Here is a 25,151-nt window from a genome sequence, read left to right on the forward strand (position 1 = left end):
AACCTTTGCTCAGTCCATACTCACCACTTTAATGAAAGATGATGAAATGATGAGGACAACACTAACACCCAGTCGAGGCAGGCGAAAATCCCTGACCCCTCCGGGAATCGAATCCAGGACCCCGTGCTCGGGGAGCGAGAACGCGAGTCGTTGAAATTGCTGGAGATGTTCATGAGTTACATTTCTCCACTACCACCACTATGAGAGTTAGGTGGTTCTTACCCCATTATTTTTTCCAAGTAGTGTTTCGTTGAAATCGATCCAGTAGTTGAGGAGGAGATCTGTAACATACATACATACAACATACATACATACATACATACTGAGGGACTACATTTTCCGGGGTTGGCAAAGAGAGTAGAGGTGAGGAAAAATTCAATTCGCACCTGATCAAGTAGTACACATTAAGCACCAAGTTATCCGATAAGATTATCTGCTCTGTGAATAAAATAAGTTTAAGTTAGCTCTGAAAGCTAATGAGTAGGCGCCATGAAGTTTAACTGGTAGCTAAGCCAGCTTCATGTTGCGTTATACAGGGATTGTAAACAAGTCATTTAGGGATTATAAACAAGTCACAAGTGAGAAATCGACCTCACAGAATACTAACTGAGCTTTATATTTCAGAATATACGTACGGAACAGGTGGTGGGCTCTATTTTCAGTTTTAAATGAGTGCTTTCGTGGCGAATTATTAATGATTATTTAGTCGCAAACATCAAACAGGGTATCAACCAAGTTACAGCGTCTGCTAAGTTACACTTTAAAGCAAAAATATATATATATATATATATATATATATATATATATATATATATATATATAGTTATATAGTCCAACTGATACAATTAATTACAGAGTACTAGCTCCAAATTAATGACACCTTTGAAATAAAACTTAATTTCCACTGTCTATACTTTAATAAATAAATTCATAAAACTTTGTCAGCATGACCAGGAAGGGTTCAGGATTCACGCTCATAGCAGTGGAAGTTCAAAAATATAATAAAAAATATTTTTTTACATGTGAAATGTTATCATTTTTTCACTTACTATTGGCTGCATTCGTTGCTGTTGGTACACTTTTCTTGATAAGTAAGGGAGATTCTTCCATGAATTTTGCACAGCATACAAACCATACTTACATGTGTATGAAACTCTAGAATTTTCCAAATCTATTATAAACTGTGCTCAAAATTGAGATAATTAACCATAAAGTTTGAGTTTTTATTAAACATGAAGTTTAAAATGTAACAGCTCATTCATTTTTTCATTAATTAAATAAATTATAGAATTTCATACACCTGTAAGTATGGTTTGTATGCTGGGCAAAATTCATCGAAGAATCTCTCTCACTTGTGAAGAAAAGTGTACCTTTAGCAACAAATGCAGCCAATAGTTAGTGAAAAAAATGACGAAATTTCACACGTAAAAAAAAAAAAAATTATTTTGTTACACTTTTAAACTTACATTGCTATGATTTTAAATCCTGAATCCTTCCTGGTCGTGTTGACAAAGTTTTATGAATTTATTTGTAAAAGTATAGACAGTGGAAATTGAAGTGCCGTGTGGTGCCTCTCCTGCTCCAAGTCGCCCCGTTTGACGTCCTACCCCCCTTAAATGTTTTATGACAAATCCTTCTGTTATGTGCTACATTTTATCTACATGTCAACTTGCCCTGAGGTTCAACTCAAAGTGAACATATTTAATACAGCATAAAGTTTTGAAGACCTGAAGATAACAGTCAAGTATGTCGAAACCGGTTGTTTGTAAATAAAGATAAATGTATGCGGGCTAGGCTTTAGAACGGTTTTGGGAAGTAAAACAGATCGCTCCTTCTAATTTAGCGGTTAATCTTTTCGTGATAAATACGTACCAGTTTCGGTCATGACATACCAAGGTGTGGCGCCATAGTTACGTGTGCAAATGCATCTGCCTAGGAATGCATTTGAATAGGAATGACAATCGTTCTCTGTTGTGTGCCAGTTTTGTGCTCGCACAGAATAGTAGGCAGCTGGTTTAGACTGCTGCAGAGCGCAGATCCGCAGCGGAGCGTGTGCTCGCGCCGGCTGCCTTTGTGCGAATGCGTAAAGATAATTTCCGCCGCCGGTTCGGACGGGGTGGCGGTGGTGGGGGGAGCAGATTTCGTCAGAGTTCGTGCGCTCCCGCGGCGCTTCGGCCAGGTGCGGCCGACCTCGGGCGTGTCCGCCGCGCTTCGGCTGCGTCCGCGGGCGTCGCGCGAGCTTCTCGCCGCCGCCGCCGCGCGGCGCCGCTTGCCGGCACGCGCCCGCGGGCGGGCCGGTGGTGGGGGCGGTGACGTCGCGGTGGTGGGGGTGGCGCCGCGAGTTGTCGCGTCGGCAGCTGCGCGTCGCCACAGTCGGCGAGAGGCCGGCGCTCTGTGAGGGTGGGAGTGTAGCAGCAGCTGGACAACGTAGCGGCGTACGGCGACGGCGACGCCAGCCCCCGGCGCGGCCGCATGCCTGCCCCCGACGCCCGGCCATGGTGGTGACGCAGGGGAACATGTTCGGCTGCTACGACAGTTACGCCTACCGCCTGTGGAGTCTCGCTAACGTCTGGACCAACTGCCAGCGTGAGTTGTAGCCGCTCGCGTCCCTGCATGTCACAGCACGCTATGCATCTGGCGTCAGTGCCCGGCCATCCCGCGACGGTGTGCTAATTACTAGACTGTTCGCGTAATCGCGAGCACGGAGCTACGTTTCCGACTCGTAAACAAGAGCGTCGGCAATCAGTCCTCCCGCGAACGGAGCTGTAGATGTGGGGGAGGAAAAATAACATAATTAGTCTTACGTACCCCCACCACACATCTTTCTTAAACTCGAGAAGTGCAAATGTAGCTTACGATATTTAATGTCCTGATACTAAAATTTCATCAGTGCAATACGTGAGTCACGTTTATTGATGTGTCGCATTTTAATTATGAGCAATCGTTTTCTATTTAATTTTTTCAGTCTCTATGAAACTCTCGAAAGCTTGACCTAGCACAGACGAATCTCTCATTTTTAGCAACAAAACACTTCGTTTTTGCTCCGAATCACGATTTTTGTTCACTTCATCCTTAGCACGACCGCGAATTATTTCCCATTGTCAGGTGTGGTTTTTCTCCTACAATATGTTGTACTGAGCTTTATTCTTCTTACGTTTCAGATGTTGCATAGTTCAGCTGGTGTGTGAAAGGGAATTGTGTGTCAGCAGTGATTAGTAGATACGTAATAGGGCGCTCAAAATACCTTTAGTACTAAAGGTACTTCCACGCTTCCTAGTAGCTACGGCGAGTTACTGCACCGCGTCAAATTTCATTTAAAAAATGAATTCGACAACTTATTTTCCGAAATGTGCCGCCCACAAGATAAATGAGGGTCATGACTGGAAGGAGCCGATATGTGACGTCAAAAACGAAAACATGGATTCTGTTGCGATGTTTATATATCAGGACTAAAAGCTTAGTTGACAAGCAATGTGCTTTCCCTGCGTGTGTGTAGTAACTTCTTATATAATTTTATTGTAACCGTAGCTATAACGTAGCCGTGCCGTGGTTGCAGGTAATTGGTGGCAAATGTGCAAATGGAGATATTAATATTAACGATGTTGTTGTTGTTGTTGTTGTTGTTGTTGATGATGATGATGATGATGATGATGATGATGATGATGTAGGTTAGTTTTCCGAGCGCAGTGTTCTTTCTCAGTGTTCATTTTTTGCTTCAGATAACCTACATTTCAGTTGACGTAAGACGCGCAAATTGGATGCGTTTTGTTTCTGCCTGAACTTTTCCAGCTCCGCTTCCTTACATGTACTTACTGCTATATCTATGAGGTTTTGCACCGCTAATGCACGTCGGAATGGCAGAAGCTCGATGACGCAGATGCTGATTGGTAACAGGTGTTCAGCAGGTGTCGAGAATCAAACCAGGTGTTTCGTGTCTACGTTGCCGAGACCATTAAAAAGTGCTTCGGGTTTCTCGTCTTCAAACGTTTGTCCAGCTACGCGAGTAAAAAAGAAAGTGTGTTTCTGTGTGAAGATACCGTAACGAAAGATTGTTAAGGTTAAACTTTCTCAGGTGTATCTTATAAGCAAAGCAGCAGCATTGCTGTTCGTAAATTGTTTATAGTAGGATTTTAAATCCACATCAAACTGACCAATTTCTACAAATTTGTCAATTTTTTCGCCTGTCCTGAAATTGAGACACCGTACTGACGCTTCAACTGTCAACCATCTTACTAATTCCATAGGCGTACGTTGTTTTCAATAATTTTTGGATTCTATTTACTTATTATAGCTATTTTAGGCACTACTGCCATGGTGCAGACATTTCATGCAGTTAGTAAATCAGTGATAGTAGCTGATCGTGGCGAAATCGATTCCGCTAGTGTCCGATGTAGTCTGCTAGTATCGCATAATATACGTGCGTGAATGATTAATATAGCAGTTTTTTTAAGGCAAATGTTTGTGCGATACGGTGATCAGCTTTTAGAAATTACTTTAATGTACAATAGTGATTAATTTGAGACTTCTGAATATTTGGTTATTTTTGTTCGGCATCTCGGTGCTGCAAGAATTAATACACACCTCTAGAAGATTTCAATATTCCAAAGCAATGATGCGTAGGCTGACAGACTATTTCGCTCACATAATATCTTTCATGTTGCTGCACACCTTTCTAAATAATTTCCCTGCTCTGCTTTAAAAATAAATAAATAAATAAAAAAAGCTGAGAAGTGATTTCTTATAAACATTTTCTGTCACACGTTTATGTATTTGCGTCTCATCTACATTACCCGTCTTCGAGTTGCCGATGCAGCAGCGTAGAATATTTGTGTGTGTGTGTGTGTGTGTGTGTGTGTGTGTGTGTGTGTGTGTGTGATGGGAAGGGCGGCGGGAGGGAGTGTCCGCCTGAGGAAGCCAAGAGGGGGGGGGGGGGGGGGTAGTGAAACGATTGTAGAGAATTAAGTGGTTTAAAAACTGTCTATTTAATACAGAATTGTACCGTGTTGTGGCGTTCGATAAGTCTCAGAGCAAATATTGCCAGTTTGTATCGTGCTGAAGCAAGTGTTCTTTTGGATGACATTTATGAAGCCACGCCTCCTCCCCCCCCCCTTCCCCCACCTTTCCCACACTACATCCATACCTCATGCAACACGATCACTTTTTCTCTTCGTTCACGTTGTACCCTCTTGACACTTCTTACGTAACTTGCTATCCGCGATTTCTCAAGAGTTGATATTTAAAAAAAATCTTGCGCTTTCTACTTGCCGTCTTCCAGTAACTTGTAACTTACGTTTGCCATCTTCTCTACCACAATGTACCTGCCATATCATGGTTCCAGTCCGCGTATGCTCTCTAGCAGACCTGTCCTACTTAGAGGGAAATTCTGTTTTTGCAACCTCCACAGTTGTTTGCTTCACTCGCACTGCGGCCGTGCGACGTACGCAAGTTAAAAAGAGTTCTAGTTTGCTATAAGGTACTGTAGAGATAAATACACTGAAAATGTTACTGACATGACATATTTCGTTTCGCGTCTTATTCTATCTCGCTTATAATCGTTATATTTTCTTCACATCGTTCGTGTGGGACGGATCTGCGATGTATGGCAATTGAAGAAAAAGTCATCAGCCAAGATCGCCAAAAATGAATTTTATTGGATGACCGGTTTCGACAGAGCTGTGCCGTAATCGTCAGATCTGCAAGGAGATTAACAGAAAGTTGATAGGCAAATATTTAACCATCATGATAATACGACTTGATCAACTGTCTTGTTACAGTAGCGATCTTCATGGTAGAGGGGAGTGAATATGCAATGTGAAGCGACTTGCAATAATTTCAAAGCATAATGTGTGTTATAATTTTATGAGTTATGTAGCAAGGCAGTTTATCAGGTTGTAGTGCAACGATAATAAACATTTTCTTGTCAACTTCTGTTCATCCTCTTGCAGATCCGATATGACAGCATAGCTCTGTCGAAGCTGGTCATCCAGTAAAATGCTATTTCAGCGATCTTGGCTTGTGAAGCTTTCTTCAGTTATCGCTTCTAATTGTATTCGACCTATGGTAAATTGTAAACAGTTTCTCTTGTATAGGATTCTTTCTAATTGTTACTTAAATACTGCAGGAACCAATTTGCGTCCTTTTTAGGATTGCGTACCTTAATCAGTAAAAACGAAATCCTTACAAAGGTCACTTTGTTGTATGTCTTTCTATCTGCCTGCCCGTCCGTCTATTATACACCCCTATTTGTCAGGAACGGGTAGAAGCATCAAGCTGAAATTTGTGTCAAATATTAAATTCAACGGTCCCTTGGCGGTTTAAAAAAATTTAAGACTCTAAATCAACAGAGTCAAAAGATGTGGCCTTTCGTGTCACATATTTTGATGAACCTTCTGCATACGTAATTAAGTTTCTACGGAGCTTTCAGACCACTGGCCGGAATTTTTTTCCCCTTAAGCATCGTATATTAGCTACGTTAAGGAACTGCCAATGTGCATAGTGTAACTAAATAAATATGTTGTATTGGGAAGAAAGAAGAACTGTTCCCATTTTATTAGTTAAGTACAGCAGCTAATTAATGTGTAAATAAAAAATACGGAAGGAACACTATTCCATGAGGTACGCCCGTAATAATTAGCTCACAATGGACGATTTTGATTACCTGTACTATATAATAAGGCTACTTTCGTTTAGCTAATTAATCCATGTCCTATTTGCTCCTTCCAGGAAGCTAATTAACTTGTAATCATGCTGTTAACTATTTTATGTGCACACACACCTTCATAGCTTCAAGTCATCTACGTCAGATTATGAAAATATAATTTCGTCTGTATAAAGTAGATTTACGCTCATTATATTATGCAAATAAACTTACACAATTTGCCGACCGGAGTGGCCGGTTCTAGGCGCTACAGTCTGGAACCACGCGACCGCTACGGTCGCAGGTTCGAATCCCGCCTCGGGCATGGATGTGTGTCATGCCCGTAGGTTAGTTAGGTTTAAGTAGTTCTAAGTTCTAGGGGACTGATGACGTTAGAAGTCCCATAGTGCTCAGAGCCATTTGAACCATTTGAACTTACACAATTTCACCTCTAACAGTGAACAACCTAACTTTCAGCACATCTGCATAGCTCACTTGATTTTCGCACTGAGATTTTGAACTGTGAATTCATCTGTATATTTCAAATCCTGACCATTAACTTCAGAAACGTGCGTTAAAGCAGCAAAGTTTTATTTTCTTCGCAGCCAGAATGTCCAATTTATTTCGGGCCACTAACAGTATTCAGTGAGTTAAGATGAATGAAACACGCTGCCTTGTATCAGCGACTGCATGCGCGAACTGAATTAGCTGGCCGTGTTTCGGCATCACAGTTTAATCATCAGGTGCCTTTATCTTGCCTGGACTGGATAAATTATGCCAGAGGAGAGCACTGTTGTTGACGGTGGGTGAGAGTTGTCATAAAGTGTCATGCTATTCTACTTAACAACACAGGACAAGGAAATGCTTTGTGTTCATATCTTATGCGGCACAATTAAATGTTACTAACTTGCTCCACATGGAAACGTCAGTTATTGGAATAGAATTAGACAGTCTTCGTACTAGACAGATGCAACACTGTAGCCACATAAAATACAGTAATTATAAGATGTTTAAGAAACAGCTGCCATATGGTGAGGTTTGACTGTCTCAGTAAACCAGATCCTCGCATTTGTTAGAAGCTGCTCTCAAGTCTTCATGAAGCGCATTACGTGTAATGTCACTCTCTGTTGCCCCAAGATATTTACACAGCATAAACGAGCGATAGCAATGTTTCGAAAAGAAGATAACAGCACTTCTAGTTATGCCCCTTCAACGACCATTGAATTCTTATGGTCACTCCTCAACCTACTTACTAAAAATCTTTTTTGTGCACAGTAATGAAAACCTGTGTCAAATTAACTGCGATTCACACAATCGCAGTACAGGATCCACAAATAACAGTCTTAATCTCCGCGGCTATATTTTATAGTTCTATATTTTGTGCACATATCTTTAAACAGTCAGCGAACAGAAATTGGAACGTCTCAATGTTGAAAGAGTTTGACACATCTTGCTTAACCACTTTTCCTGCGAGCTGCCTGATTACCTATACTCCAGGGCTGCCAACTTCTGCCAACAGAATGACTAGTAAATACGCCTCTGATTTTGTATCATACGGACGAATAAAATACTTAGACAGTTTTCATCGTGGCCATGCAAACAATGAGCCAGAACTTCTGGACAAACGGCAGCCACAGTGTACAAGTAATGAATCAGTAGCTCCTTCTAAAGGAGCGACTTTGCTGCTAATGTTCATTAACAGCGTATGCAAGCTCAGATGGGAAATGTCAGTTTAATGATCACCACTTGTACTGTGGAGACAATTGTATCGAGACAATGGCTTCCCTTTGGTCCACTTCCCTGAATGTTCTCCTTTCTCATGGTCCTTAGGGAGCATGGCCGACGAATTGCAAATCAGGTATCAACGTCTTCCCCAGGTAATCCTAATACAGACTCCTACGACTTCCCTAACTCGTCCTCATACAGAATTCCTAAGTCTTCCCCAAATCGTCCTGTTATAGAATTAGTACGTTCCCCAAATCGTCCTCATACAGAATTCCTACGTCTTACCTAAATCGTACTCAAATAGAATTACTAGATCTTCCCTGCACGGTCCTGATACAGAATTCCTACTTCTTCTCTGCATCGTCCTGATACAGAAATTCTACTTCTTCCCTAAACTGTCCTGATGCCAATTTCTATGTCTCCGCAGGCGCGGTAATTCCCCGAAACAAGGCCATAGACATTTTGCAATGGCATTCTTCCACTTCGCAACCCGTCTCTGCAAACGGAGACATCAGCCTTGTTTCTAACACACTGCCTCATTCTCTAGAGGCAGCAGACTGACTAGCTATTTCGACGAGAAAACATTTGGTGATGACTACACAATCGAGTAGAAACAGCGAATTAAGCATCTAACGGTGACCATACCTACGAAGAAGCGGGTTAAAAACTATGTGGCACTAGGGCAACATGCATCTGTGTGATAGTCCAATGAATTTCACCAGAAACCTGGAAACTTGTACGTCTCTACCTCCCCCCTCCACCCCCTTCTGTCTCTCTCTCTCTCTCTCTCTCTCTCTCTCTCTCTCTCTCTCTCTCTCTCTCTCTCTCTCTCTCTCTGTGTGTGTGTGTGTGTGTGTGTGTGTGTGTGTGAGAGAGAGAGAGAGAGAGAGAGAGAGAGAGAGAGAGAGAGAGAGAGAGAGAGAGAGACGGGGGAAAGGGGAAGGGGGCTGGATGAATCTTAATTGCACCCGTCATATCAGTTTGTCTGCACATATAACAAGAGATTCAGCAAGCAGAGCTCCTGAACAACTAACGTAAATATTGACTTAGTTCGTAAACGATATCAGGTCAGATATCATAGCGAGTCCTGTATGTGTGTGCAGGCTTTGCTCTATGTCTGCTCATTTTTATGATACTCCATCTGCCCCCACCTCCCCCTCACCTACACCTCACCTACCCCCCCCCCCCATTCCCCTCTGTTCCACTTCTATGCAAGTTCTCATTGTACGAAAATCACAGCAGTTATTCGTTATTGCTAGCAGAGGAGAAAATAATAGTTTTTAAGTAAGATGGTCGTTATGTAAGGTAGTTATAGCCGTCAGTTTTCCGCTATGTTAGCAACTCCTTTTCATCTCCATTTCGTGTGTTGCTGTTGCTATATGTGCTGCCGTCTGTCCCGTCACCCAGGAGCTGAAACATCTTCCTCCCTCGCCTCCACTTCCAAGTACCGCTCTAAGACAGTTTCCCAAGCCGCCCCCTCTTTTTTTCTCATTATGTGTCAGATTCAGTCTCTATTCCCTCTATTTCTTACATTCAGTAACCACCTTTCTCTCTCTATCAGCAGCACCATCTCTTTTTTCGCTCTATCCATCCTACTTTTTCATTCCTCCTCCTGCCACGTCCATTTCTTAAAACTCCCCCAGGCTTCCTCAGTGCCCACATTTCAGCACCACACATGAGGACTCTCCATACAAACCGTTTTACTAGCCTTTTCCTCATATATTCGACCATACCGCCGCAGAAAATTCTCATTTTTTTAAGAAAATACCTCTTTCGCGATTGCTGTCCTGGCTTTAATTTCTGTGCTGTTTTTCCAGTCTGTTTCTATTCTGCTTCCTGTATAAGCAGAATTCTCTAAAATTTCTTCATTCACCCCGGTCTTTGCCCTTTCATTTCCTCCCAGTGCCATTAATGTTATTGATTTTCATCCCATAAATCTTTCCTTTGGCTTCGATGGCATCCACTGTATCCTGCAATTATTTTTTCGTCTGTTGCTAGAAGGCCCATGGCATCTGCAAGTAACGCACACCTGTTCTCAATCCGGCGGTTCAACCGAACATCGCACCCACTCATTTGGCATGGCCCTAGTAGGGATGTATACTTACACCTTCTTCTGACCAGATTACAGTTCGACGGCAAACCACAGTGCGCTTTTTCACTTATTACAGACGTGTTGTCGTTGTCGTTGTTGTTGTTGTTGCCTTCCGTCCGAAGACTGCTTTGATGCAACTTTCCACGCTACTCTACTGTGTGTAAGCATCTTCTTCTCTGCATAAGTACCTCAACCTACCTCAGTTTCAACCTGTTTGCTGAAATCAAGCATTGCTGTCCCACTCCCCTCCATTTCCCAATTCACCATTCCTTCATACCTCAAGAAGAATTCTATCAACCGATCCCTTCTTTTGTCAAATATTACAATAAATATCTTTTCTCCCCAGTTTGCTTCAGATCTCATCTTAACTTATCGGCTCTACCCATCTGATCTTCAGCATTCTTCTCTACCATCACATTTCAAAAGCTTCTACTCTCTTCATGTCCGCACTGTTTATCGTCAACATTTATCTTCTGTACGACACTACAGTACACACAAATGCCGGCCGGGATGGCCGAGCGGTTCTAGGCGCTACAGTCTGGAGCCTCGCGACCGCTACGGTCGCAGGTTCGAATCCTGCCTCGGGCATGGATGTGTGTGATGTCCTTAGGTTAGTTCGATTTAAGTAGTTCTAAGTTCTAGGGGACTGATGACCTCAGAAGTTAAGTCCCATAGTGCTCAGAGCCATTTGAACCAATCCACACAAATACCTTCAGATAATAATTTCTAACACTTACATTTCTACTCGAGATTAAGAGATTTCTCGTCTCTCAAATCCCACTTCTTGCCATTGTCAGTCCATATTTCTGCTCAAATAGCAAAACTCATGTATCACTTTTAGCGTCTCATTTCCTAATCTGATGACTTCATCAGTGGCTCGTGTAAGTTGACACCAACTCATTACTGTTTCTCGTTTGTGTATGTTAGTCTTATAAACTCTCTTCAAGACGCTACCCATTCCGTTCGACTCATCTTTCAACTCCTTTGCCTTCTCTGACATTTTTACAAATTGATGGTCAAAGTTTTCAGTTCTTCTTCTAGAGACTGATCCCCCTCCCAGTTTCCTCTTTGGCTACTTATACTGGTTCTTCAGCGTACTGTGTTAGTATACCGAGCGAGGTGGCGCAGTGGTTAGCACACTGGACTCGCATTCGGGAGGACGACGGTTCAATCCCGTCTCCAGCCATCCTGATTTAGGTTTTCCGTGATTTCCCTAAATCGTTTCAGGCAAATGCCGGGATGGTTCCTATGAAAGGGCACGGCCGATTTCCTTCCCCATCCTTCCCTAACCCGAGCTTGCGCTCCGTCCCTAATGACCTCGTTGTCGACGGGACGTTAAACAACACTAACCTAGCCTACTGTGTTAGTATCACGAGGGATAGACCGTAGCCGAAGTAAGCTGTGACAGAAAAAAAAAATGCTAGAGCCGACTGATTCGCAGCCAGGCACTTGGCGACTTAGCTCAACACAGCCTGCTGTATGCGCGACATTACCTGACGAAACTTTCTGACAGATTCGAACTCGGGACCTTTACCTTTCGCTGGCTATCCTCTACCAACCGCCGAGTTTCCGCCTGGTGAGAGCCTCTCCCGCCTGGAAACTGTGGTGGATTACAGGCAGGTGTTGCGCGCCTCTGCGGATCTGGATTTCGAAACTTCCTTCCTGTGCGGTTGGTCCAGGTGCGTCCACAGGTATCCGTCCTTTCTTCCCGTCTCCAGCCGTTCTGCTGGATCCAGCGCGTGTTTCGCCAGCTAGCGGCTCTTGTACGAGGACGGAGACATTTCGTACCAAGCCCGCTGCATAACCGCTTCTCATTCTTCCTTGACAATCTATTCAACCCTCATTCCCCCCAAATCTTACACCGCACCCCATCTACAATCGATGTACGACGAGTTAAAAATTGTAATGAGATATCTAACGTGACCTGCTATAGTCCCCAGACAGCAAGCCAAAACTTAACACTAGGAAATAAATAAATAAAATAGTTCAGCTAAAAGATGTCAAACACGTTAACACCTGTGCGGTCATTTTTTTCATTTCTGTGTATTAGGTAGCTAAATTACGATTTCTGTACATCGTAAAGCACCAATGAGAGCGGCTGAGTTCACTTGTCAGTTGAGGCGAAACAAGGAACTACATGAGAAATTTTAAAAATGTCAGCCGCAATACAGAAAAGGAGACGTCCTTTCGGAATCTTACGCTCCCACACATCACTATTAAATTCATTGCCATAGTATCTTCACCATTTTCGAAAGCTTCGAGAGGTGTAAGATATACAAAATAATAACTTCTTACTTATCTTCATTATCTCTTTGTTGTTGTCCATGGCTCAAAGTCTTGTCAAGGGGTACATTCTTGCAGCTGAAATTTCGATTTCGTGGTTTCTTGATGACTAAATAACTGATGAAGATTTGTCTTTATTATTCTTGAATTTTATACTTTGTCATATCTTAAATATTTTCAACGTTTCGCGGCCCTGTCAGCAACTGTATAAATATTAATTTTAATTTTAGTAACCAACAGCCTCAGTTGCAATGTTCACCTAGATTTACCTAGGTTTCAGTCGGGATTACCCAACCTTTTCCAGAATAAAAGTAACTACCGTTTGTTCATAGTGGACATCGTCAAACTAAAACTACAAATCCATAAATTATCGTCAGACTGTAAAAACGTATTTGAAACTGCCTCGATGCGGTAACCATGAGTGCTGTACTGGAACTCTATGGCACTATGGACAAACGGTAGCTACTTTTATTCTGAAGAAGGTTGGGTTATCCCGACTGAAACCTAGGTAAATGTAGGTAAACTTTGCACCTGAGGCTGTTGGTTATTAAAATTAATAATTTGTCATATCTTTCAACATCACACAGTTTTTTACATTTTTCACATTAAAAAAAAAGTACATATTTGGTGACAAACTTAGAAAACGTCTACTTCCATCTGAGGCATGCCCGCCACTCCTTACATCCTGCGGTACACACATTATTCCAAAGAGTTTACAAAGTAAAAGTGTTTGCAGGCCTACTTGACAGGAGAATCCAGGAACAAATTTAGCGTTAGTTTGCGCAATGAATAATATGAATTTTAAGTATGCCAGAAATATTGTAATTTCAAGGTTTCCTTAAAAGAAGAGTAATTTTAACTGGTGGTACATATCCATTGTAACAGAGAGATATATATATCATAAGAGGGGAAGAAATAATTAATAATAATAATGATAATAATAATAATTTATTACTGTTGATTTTGTACTCCTACACAGATGAGGTTGCAAGCAATGGAAATAGCTACAGAAAGAGCCGTACGTCAGTAGGATGGTTCAAATGGCTCTGAGCACTATGGGACTTAACATCTGAGGTCATCAGTCCCCTAGAACTTAGAACTACATATACCTAACTAGCCTACGACAGTACACACATCCATGCCCGAGGCAGGATTCGAACCTGCGACGGTAGCAGCAGCGCGGTTGCAGACTGAAGCGCCTAGAACCGCTCGGCCACAACGGCCAGAACCTCCGTAGGAAGTTAAGGCGATAGCCTATATCGGTAAGTTTAGAGTGCGGAAAAAATTTAAAATCACCACATAATTTAACTTACGTCAGTGCTACTGCTAAACCAACTTCTGATTTACTTTCGTATCAAATTTATTTTGCTCTACTTTGCTAGCGAAGCATTTTGTTGAAACGGTTTATGAGTTATTAACTTTTTGGGAGTTTTCAAAAATTACTATTAAGAACCTAATCGTTAAGGGGAAAAATAGTCTAGGTCAAAAGTGACTCATCATAGGACTGTGTGCTTTGGTACAAAAATACATCATAAGTTGCATTACAAATTACAAAATTTATTTTACCCCAGCCTTCAGTTTTTTTCGTTCTTAAAACGGCCTGTTTCATCTTTTTTTTTTTTTTTTTTAAATCCTTCGAATATCCCTCCTTGACTTTAAGTTGGCAACAGAGGCTCGGATGTTTTACATTTCCGAAAGTGTTGTGTTCTGCCTTCTGTTATTCACGAGTCGTCTGCTTCTAGTTGGAGTGTCTGGAGGTGCCACTTTATGAACCAAAATACTTAAAACAATAGGACCAAACAAATTTTGTAACTTTTTATAATGCACAGTAGTAAACACCTTATGATATTCTGTCTGTCTGACAAAACTCAGTTATACGACGAGCCACTTTTCTACTAGATCATTTTTCCCCGTTAAAAATTAGGTGATCAATCGTCATTTCTGAACAAGCAATTAAGTTAATAACGGCTAAACCATTTGCGTCAGAGACTTGTTTCAAAAAAATGTTTCGCTAATGATGCAGAATAAAACAAGTTTTATACGAGATTTATAGAATAGATGCAAGTCAATGGACAGCATTGAGGTAAGCGATATTAGACGGTAACCTTAAATTTTTCCAGCTCTATAGTTAGTAAATAGTGTTATCATAGTGACTGCGGAAAGAGATGGAGAAATATTTTTTCTGAAAACAGATGTTAAGAAAGACTACAGAGTAATCTTTACTGGAACGACGCACCATCCTCCTCGTTTAATTTCATTGCTAGAGAAACTGATAACTGTAATTAATCTAATAGTCTCAGAGTGCAGTGGCAACTATTACTCCTTAGCAGTTGTCTTCATTGATGTGGCAAAGTAGTAAGACAGTATACTTTGTCCTGAAGGGCCTACTTTGACAAAAACACGCTTTCGGTCGCAGCATTCGTGAAGCATCTAAATGCGTAACAGTACATCCGACGGCCGAGAAGTTCAAGAACAATCATTCAATCGGTGATGCGACAGATTACTAGTAGATACGTTTAAATAACCACTACATCTTCGCCTTAGAAATTTCCCTCAGATCTAGAAAGAGAATAACGCGAACCAGTATAGGGACACGTAGGTTAATGACACTCAGCGAACAGAATGTTTTTAGCGCTTAATATACTCGTAGCTGAGCTATAGAAACGATAATACGGCTCCAAAACTCAAGTACATCAGCGTTGGACCGTTGGAAATGCAATGAAATTTATTTTTTTCCCCTCTTGCCCTCTAGCAGAAATGAAAAATTTGTATAATTAACGCCAGCTTTCCAAATCTTCATATGCCTATACTCAACATTCCTATCTGACATTTTGTCGCTACCTTTAGCTCGCCCGATTCCACGAAATGTGAAGGAAACGATAACAATATTCATAACCAACCTATTGTCTCGAATTATTTCCCGTTTTATCAAAAAGGCGGCAAGTAACTGGCCTATTCGGTTAATTTTTAGGTCGTCGAAAGTCAGGAAAGGAAATTCCATTTACTAAAACGAGTCAGCTATATTTGGGTCAAACAATGATAGTTTTGCAACAAATGAAGACTAGTTTCTTTAGTCCGTAGCACAAGGAGCTATAACAGGAACTTCAGATGTCGTATCAAGAAGTGGGCCTCGAAGAGAGAATAAGAAGTCTGAAACACAAGTAGCAGTCGTTGCGTTGGTAACAACTTGACGTATTTTCCACGTACTAAACAAAAATCCACCACTGACGCGATGTCTTCTTCTCTTTATTTCGAATAAACATTTTGGAGGGTACGATAAATCAACATTGTTTCTGCTTCTTTGCTTTCAGGCGCAGTTTCCTCAGGGCCCGCTCCTCTTTCACTTTCGAGAAAGCTGTTCCTTCTCTTCTTGTGCCCACTTTCTTTCAGTTCTTAAATTTTTGCTGTCCTGAAAGCCTGCCTTTTCTACTATTGGTTCTTCAAAAAACCCTTCTCTCTCTTTTCCAGCCTCAAAGGTTTGTTTGGTTGTTTTGTCATTATTCGTCCTGCATGAGTGCGCATAGAATTTTCTCATTACATCTGATACGTTTTCAGCTTTCACACGTAGTTTTGTATCTGTTCTTAATCTGTATTCTGATTCCCTGCCGTTTATGGGTGCTAGTATTTTTCTTAGAAATCTTCTTCCATTTTTTCCGATTTTTCGAGCTTTCCCTTTTTAGGCACTTGAAGAGGATTAATCATATATCCTTAGACGCGTGTCAAATTATGTTGTTGAAACCAGCCATGGCTAGACTTTGAAGCAACGCAATTCAGAAGGCAGGATTAATTATGTGTACCGTTTAGCATTATTAATAAATGGTTTTAACAGAGACAAAATGATATTTATAGCAGTTAATATCTACCAGAGACAAGTCATTAGAACACAAACTTAATTCGCATACGTTCCTAGACAGTAAATGCGCTGGCAAAATTCTCGAGTTTGTTTTTATTTTCTTGTTTCAGTGAAAGATTATTTGAGTAAATAAAATTATGTGAGATAATAATACTGACAGGACGTATGTCGGGCTACAGAATACAAAACGCCATGTATAAAAATAAGCGACGAATTACTGTATGTGATACAGGTCTAAAACGTACAGTAGTCAAACTGCACCATGACAATGAAAGACACAAATATTTAACATAAAACACGTACGGAAGTATACGTGGTGATGCATAAGAAAACTCTTCAAATTTAAGTTTTCCTTTTACAAAGACGAATAAATTATAGTTTGGTAACGCATCTCTTAATGGAGCTAAGACCTACAGTGAGATAAATAAACGACATTTTGAAACATTTTAGAGTCTGATTGGAGAGTGGAAACGTCAAACATTCCAAATGCCATTTTTTCTCACAAATCGCGTTTCCAGTGCTGCTGCGTTCTAGGTACTTTGTTGCACGTTCCAAGACTTGTTCCAAGTGCCAAGTCATGGGGACATCTAATAAAACATTCGTTACAAAATGGCGCACGTTCTCCCGAAGGAGTTCCAAATGCCATGCGTCAAGGTGTCCTGCATTTAATTGACGCATAGAGTGCGTGGTAAGCAGTTTGCGTGCAAACTTTTGTTTGTATCCGTGAAACTTCTTTGTAATGGAAGGAGATAATTTGGGTTTGAAAAAAAATAAAGAAATATTGACGCGAACAGACAAAACAATTAGTCTGGAAAATGTTACGGAAAACCATTTCTTCTCGACGGCACAGAGTGTTTCACAGCAAATTTTGAACATCGAAGACCAAGAGTGGAGTAATAAACAGAAATTAATGCTGAAAGATTTTTTAGTTAATTTGTTATTTCCTTGGAAAAGATTTAAAAGATACGAGAAATGGTTTTTGTTGACTACAATTCCAGTAGATCAACCATTGCTGTACTTGCGTTATCACATATAAAACGTACTGCCTCAGTATTAATGGCACTTGAAACAAACACTTTCGCATTGATACTCAGAACCAGCCTGTTTCCCTGTACGGCAACCAGAACGTTTTTAATAAATTGTTTATTCTCTTTCTTTCCTTTTTTCCACTCTTAATTGTTCTTGCATGGTTTGTTGACGGTATTAATTTTAACAAATGTCTCATTTTATTGAATTCATATAACCTGCTCATAGTCTTAGTAACGATTTATTTTCTCTTGACTCTCGAGTTACAGGGTGGCGCACGAAATGTGTTACCATTTTGTTTTTGAATATAAACTTTATTGTCAATACAATCTGAAAGAAACATATACTACAATGAAGAGCCGTCCATGGAGATTTGTTCTAACTCAGCACATGCTCAATATGTCCACCATTTCGTTTCCTAACTTCCTTCAAACGAACAGTGAAGTTAGTGATTACCCTACGGCACATGTCTTCCGTAATTTCACTGCAGGCTTGAAGAATAAGTCTTCTGAGCTCCATTAAATCACGTGGACGTTTCGGGAAAAATTTTTCCTTTAGGTACCCCCAAAGAAAAAAGTGACATGGATTGAGGTCTGGACTAATGGGGGCCAATTTTGTCCGTCATTGAAGCGACCCGGAAACCTGAGTGAAATGATCCGCATGTCGAAATGCTCGTGTAAAAACTCCAACACAGTGTTTGCAGTATGTGGCCTTGCTCCATCTTGCATGAACCACTGCGTGTTGAAGGGCAAGGCAGTAGGAAGAAGTTGTGGAATGAAGCTATTGCGAAGCATGCTCAAATAACGTTCGCTGTTCACAGTTTCTTCAAAGAAAAAGGGTCCAATAATTCCGTGACTGGAAATTGCTGCCCACGCTGTAATCCTCGGAGCATAATGTTGTCGTTCGTGAAGCACTTGTGGGTTTTCAGTGGCCCAAAAGCGTATATTTTGTTTGTTAACCACACCGTCGAAATGAAAATGCGCCTCGTCTGAAAACCATACGTTGTCGAGAGTTTCTTCCCTATCCTCCGCCCACTGAGCAAACTGTAGTCTCTGCTGCTTGTGTTCTTCAGTGAGCTTCTGTGCACAGGCCATCTTGTATGGGTACATATAGAGGTCACTTACAAGAATGCGTTGAACGGAGCGTCTGGATATTCCCAGTTGCACTGCTGTCTTTCTACACGATTTCCCGGGACTTCTCTGTACAGCAACTCGTACCGCTTCAATATTCTTCAGCGTACAAACAGTCTTAGGCCGAGGTCGCTTCGCTTCCAATACTGTTCCATCCTGTACAAATTTATCGTACAACCTGTGGATGGTCTTCTTGCAAGGGACCCATCGTGTGTTAAACTGTTGTCGAAAACGCCTTTGAATCACAACAAGGCTTTTCGTTTCACGAAAAAGTAACACAATTGCCGATCGTTGCTGTGTCGTCAGTCTTCCATTGTCAGCCACTGCTGCTTACTAGTCTCCTAGCGGCAGTATCGTGAATTACACGTCATTTCCTAACTCATTTGTTATTCCAAGCTCTGTTGGTACTGCTGTAGAGATCCCAGCGGGATATCTAATGTGCGTCGTAAATTGTGAAAGAAACAATTGGTAACACATTTCGTGCGCCAGCCTGTAGAATCTGTTGCTGCGTCCTTTTTGATGTTGCGATGAAAGTCCAATAACACTTTCACTCTGTTTTCGCTTTGTGGACGAGTGTGCTGTGAAAACAGCTCTACAGTAGTAACATAACGCTATCTCTTCTCGCGTGCGGTATCACACGTGAGGCTGTGTCGCAAGTTGTCGGAATTAACTGTGCGTCAAATGAAATGCAGGAGAGGTGATTGGGTGAATTGGCTGGGTGCCTTCCTCGTACGAGCTTCTGTCGTATGTGTAGATAACACACTATCTGTTCTGTGAAGTACGGCACTTACTGTTAGCGGCAGGCGGAAACTATTCTCTAGCTGTTACCGATGTAGATGCTGCCTCAATTCTTTCTAATCAGTTGACTCACACCGCTGCAGGCACAAACTCGCACGCTAAACTCACATTGTCAGCTCTCTCTCTTTCACTCACTGCGATATGCTCCAAGGTTGAAGCATACCGCTTAATTGCTAGGTGCGTCGGATAGGGGTTTAGAGTGCTTTCTTGAAGTGTCGGAAGATGTGCGTCGTAGTTTCGTAGCCTCTACCGCTAGCGGCATTTGAAATGCGTCTTCTAGATCGGCTCCAAAATGAGGTGCTCCATACGCAATTTTCTGACACAAACCAAAGAACAAAGTAATTAATTTTTATTTTCTATTTGGACATCGTCCATTTATCCAGAGATCAACAACTGAAATTAAAATTAAATTTATTCAACCGTTTGCATTTAACCAATTTTTCCATCGCTTCTTTGTACAAGAGCACTTCACAGTTCTAATTGAAAAGCGCAAAACTGAGAATATTCTACATTATTAATTTATAGATATTAAGCTACTCACTTGAGCGCTGATGTTGCCCTTATAAGCCGAGGACTGGCAAACGAAACAAATTAATATCGTACAGTATATAATTCTGATTTATAATCATCATTTCTCTTGATTCTACTGTGAAACGTTAACTATTGTTGGATCTATACGAATAAAAATACAAATGTCCGTTTGTACAAAATCGTAAATTTCCGAAAGTTCTTCACCAATTGCTTCGAAATTTAGATACGACGATGTATTCGAATACGCGCGTTTTTTCATATACCTACTCCCTTAATATACGTAATATATAAATTAATATGTAATATATAAAGGGGAAACGTTATTACCAATTATCTCGAGAAATTTTTGCCCGATTTGCTTAATATTTTTACACAATACTATACTGAACATTTAGACGGACATGGGCTTTATGTTTTCTAAACGTTGTTAGCGAACATGAAAGTTGTATTCGTCGCTTATCGGTTTATGATTAGAATGCTACTACGGTGCCTTAATTTACAATAACAATAAACAAGGCTCGGGAGAGAGGAAGGAATAGGAGACGCACAGAAGGGTGGGATGAAATGGACATAGAAAGCGGAAAGGAGAAGATGGACAGATAAAGGGGCAAGGAGGGGATTGGGACATATGTCCAATTCCCAAAGATAATAGAAACGTGTGCTTTAGCTTTTCTTTCTGTTTCATTTAACCGACAGCGCCAGCAAAACATGGCCGGGAACAGCTAATGTTGAAAGACTTTGACCGGGATTTGGTAATCGCATTCAGAAAACAGCTCTTATATTACACTTTCCTGTGGAAACACATTTGGTTTCTTCTGCAGTCTGTCTTGTACATTACAGGCAGTGTTTTGATAAAGTCTTTCATATGCAATTAATAAGGATTTTTGGAGTGCTGTACTTTCTATGAAACGTTGAAACGCTTGTATTTTTTATTTAGTAGTGCTTATCTTTTACAGTCAATTAAATATAAACCTACTGATATTGGTCTAACATCTCCGAAACACCAATTGACAAAAAGTTTTTTTTTTTTTTTTTTTTTTTTTTTTTTTTTCAAGCGGAATCCTCGAGGTATATTTATTGCTCACGCGAACTCGAACGTATATAACACGGTGAATACTTTTAGATGTGATAGTGTGTTGAATGCGCTGGAATGCGAAGATGATGTATGATATGCAAATCGTCGAAAAATGCTGAACCTTCGATGTAGTGAATATAAAGTGGTATTTTGTAGTTTGTACAAGATCGAAAATTGAACCTGGTTTTGCAAGTTATCGCGTATATTCTCGTTAACCGTTAGGCTTTCCAGGTACCCTCCAAAAATTCATGAAATTATATTTCACTGAGATTGTCACCAGTAACTCAATCCGTTTCTTTTCAGTTCATTGACTGATACACATCCCGTGTGGCAGCAAGCCTGGCACCGTTTTCCTAGTGGTACGTTGCAATACCGTGGCAAGACGTCCGTGACTAAACTTGGTATTCGGAAATCATAGGTGGAAACATGAATGAAAATGAGAACTTTTGTCAAATCTGATGTCGTGTTCAAGTAGCCGAAGGTTAAAGCGACTGCTCCTGGACAGCAAGAAATCACTGTTCGATTGCAACCGTCCCATAAAATATTTTCGATTGCCTCTAGACGTTCTTTAGTCAGATGTAGGCCTACGTAGCGCGCACCGCACATATTGGGTATGAAGCCATTAAGAGTCAGAATATAGAATTATATTTTAATGTATTTACAGTCTGTAGGAGTAATCCACTAAATTACAGGACCATATCATTAACGTTGATATGTAGCAGGATTTTGGGACATATATTGCGTTCGAACATCATGAATTACCTGGAAGAGAACGGTCTATTCACACACTGTCAACACGGATTTAGAAAACAACGTTCTTGCGAAACGCAACTATAGCTCTTTACTCACATTAAGTGTTGAGTGCTATTGACAAGGTATTTCAAATTGATTCCGTATTTCTAGATTTCTAGAAGGCTTTTTTACGCTTTACCACACAAGAAATTTCGTGCTTACGGAATATCGCCTCAGTTACGTGACTGGATACGTGATTTCAAGTCGGAGAGGTCACAGTTCTTGGTAACTGACGGAAAGTCATCGAGTAAAACAGAAGTGATTTGTGGCGTTCCGCAAGGTAGTGTTATAGGTCCTTTGTTGTTTCTCATCTATATAAACGCTATAGGAGATAATCTGAGCAGCCGTCTTAGGTTAACTGCAGATGATGATGCCGTTTATCAACCACTAAAGTCATTAGAAGGTCAAAACAAATTGCAAAACGATTTAGAAGTGATATCTGTGTTGTGCGACATTTGGATATTGACCCTAAAAAACGAAAAGTGTGAGGTCATCCACGTGAGTGCTAAAAGAAATCCGTTGAACTTCGGTTACACGATAAGTCAGTCAAATCTAAAGGTCGTAAATTCAACTAAATACCTGTTGTTGTTGTTGTTGTTGTTTTTGTTGTGGTCTTCAGTCCTGAGACTGGTTTGATGCAGCTCTCCGTGCTACTCTATCCTGTGCAAGCTTCTTCATCTCCCAGTACCTACTGCAACCTACATCCTTCTGAATCTGCTTAGTGTATTCATCTCTTGGTCTCCCTCTACGGTTTTTACCCTCCACTCTGCCATCCAATACTAAATTTGTGATCGCTTGATGCCTCAGAATATGCTCCACCAACCGATCCCTTCTTCTAGTCAAGTTGTACCACAAATTTCTCTTCTCCCCAATTCTATTCAATACCTCCTCATTTGTTATGTGATCTATCCATCTAATCTTCAGCATTTCCAAAGCATCTATTCGCTTCTTGTCTAAACTATTTATCGTCCACGTTTCACTTCCATACATGCCTACACTCCATACAAATACTTTCAGAAACGGCTTCCTGACACTTAAGTCTATACTCGATGTTAACAAACTTCTCCTCTGCAGAAACGCTTTCCTTGCCATTGCCAGTCTACATTTTATATCCTCTTTACTTCGACCATGATCAGCTATTTTGCTCCCCAAATAGCAAAACTCATTTACTACTTTAAGTGTCTCATTTCCTAATCTAATTCCCTCAGCATCACCCGACTTAATTCGACTACATCCCATTATCCTCGTTTTGCTTTTGTTGATGTTCATCTTATATCCTCCTTTCAACACATTGTCCATTCCGATCAACTGCTCTTCCGAGTCCTTTGCTGTCTCTGACAGAATTACAATGTCATCGGCGAACCTCAAAGTTTTTATTTCTTCTCCAAACACCTAGAAATTACAATAACGAACAACTTAAATTTGAAGGAATACATAGACAATGTTGTTGGTAGGGCGAACCAAAGACTGCGTTACTTTGGTAGGCCACTTAGAAAATGTAATAGATTTACTAAAGAGACTGCCTACACTACGCTTGTCCGTCCTCTTTTAGAGTACTGCTGCGCGAAGTGGGATCCTTACCAGATAGGACTGACGGATTACATCGAAAAAGTTCAAAGAAGGGCAGTACGTTTTCCATTATGGCGGAATAAGGAAAGCAGTGTCACTGAAATGATACAGTTTTTGGGGTGGACGTTATTAAAACAAGGGCGTTTTTCTTTGCGGCAGAATCTTCTCACGAAATTTCAGTCCTTTCTCCTCCGAACGCGAAAATATTTTGTTGACACCGACCTACACTGGGAGAAACGAGCATGATGATAAAATAAGGGAAATCAGAAATCGCACGGAAAAAATGGTTCAAATGGCTCTGAGCACTATGGGACTTAACGTCTGAGGTCATCAGTCCCCTAGACTGAGAACTACTTAAACCTAACTAACCTAAGGACATCACATACATCCATGCCCGAGGCAGGATTCGAACCTGGGACCGTAGCGGTCGCGCGGTTCCAGACTGTAGCGCCTAGAACCGCCCGGCCATTCCGGCCGGCAAATCGCACGGAAAGATCTAGGTGTTAGTTTTTTTCCGCGGGCTGTACGAGATTGGAATAAGAGAGAATTATTGTGAAGATGGTACGATGAACCCTCTGCCAGGCACTTAAATGTGATTTTCAGAGTATCCATGTAGATGTAGAAATTCAGATCAACGACTGTTAAAGTAGTACACCGACACTCCCTAGCTCACTGGAATCCACAAGCTCCGCTTCACAAAGAGAAATTGAGTATAGGTGAACGCGGAAGAGACGGGAGAAAAGCTGAGCGAGTGAAATGTTTAGCAACTAAGGAATGTTTTGAAGCGTGATTGGGGACGCATGGTATAAGGAGGCAGCAACCAAGGTATCGCCGGGCGACGCTTCATTTGTCGGCGCGGAGAACCTCTTAGAGCCGGTTTCCGAGTGAGTGGTGGAGGGTGTCGCGAACCGCCGCTGGGGTTAGCAGGCCCATTCACCACTGCCCCCGCAAACTGCATTTGCTAAAAGCACAGCCGCTCTCCGTGATTAATAGGCTTCAGGCTTCCACCGTGACACGAGGGGGGAGGTGGGAGGAGGGTAGGGGGGCAGGGCAGGGCAGGTGGAATTGTGTGCGTCGACGCAACCACTCCCAAATTCTGCGTGGCCTCTGGGAGGCTAAAGCCAATGTCAACATCACCTCCCTGCCCGCAGATGCAGTGGGGCCCGGCAAGAGGACATAGGGAGCTGTTAAATGTCTCTCTCTTACATTTGCTGAAAGCTATAGGTCCACTTCGTAGCTATGCTTATTTAGCCGAATCCGTCTGGAGATAAATAGAAGCACGGGAGATTTCATTGAAAGCGTGTAGGTAACTAATGTGCCGCCTCCGTTCGCGATGTGGTGGCTTAGAGTCACTATCTACACCCGGTCAAGTTCTAATTTTTGTGGTTCAAATGGCTCTGAGCACTCTGGGACTTAACTTCTGAGGTCATCAGTCCCTTAGAACTTAGTACTACTTAAACCTAACTAACCTAAGGACATCACACACATCCCTGCCCGAGGCAGGACTCGAACCTGCGACCGTAGTGGTCACGCGGTTCCAGACTGAAGCGCCTAGAAACGCACGGCCGCACCGGCCGGCCTAATTTTTGTGGCTACGTCGACGTTTTTATGCGATAAGTAGTCCTAGAAAAGGGTTCAAT

General features: G+C 41.5%; 1 protein-coding gene across 1 annotated transcript in view; it reads left to right on the plus strand.

The window, feature by feature from the left end:
* Nucleotides 1–2,495: 2,495 nt before the first annotated feature.
* The window catches only part of LOC124552257 (zinc finger protein 1), a 212,507-nt gene continuing 189,851 nt past the window's right edge, over nt 2,496–25,151 (plus strand). The window contains exon 1 of the mRNA XM_047126538.1: nt 2,496–2,586. Coding sequence (XP_046982494.1) covers nt 2,496–2,586 — 91 coding nt within the window. The remainder of the gene's footprint in view (nt 2,587–25,151) is intronic.

Source organism: Schistocerca americana, chromosome 10 (assembly GCF_021461395.2).
Source record: "Schistocerca americana isolate TAMUIC-IGC-003095 chromosome 10, iqSchAmer2.1, whole genome shotgun sequence".
Taxonomy (NCBI): Eukaryota; Metazoa; Arthropoda; class Insecta; order Orthoptera; family Acrididae; genus Schistocerca; species Schistocerca americana.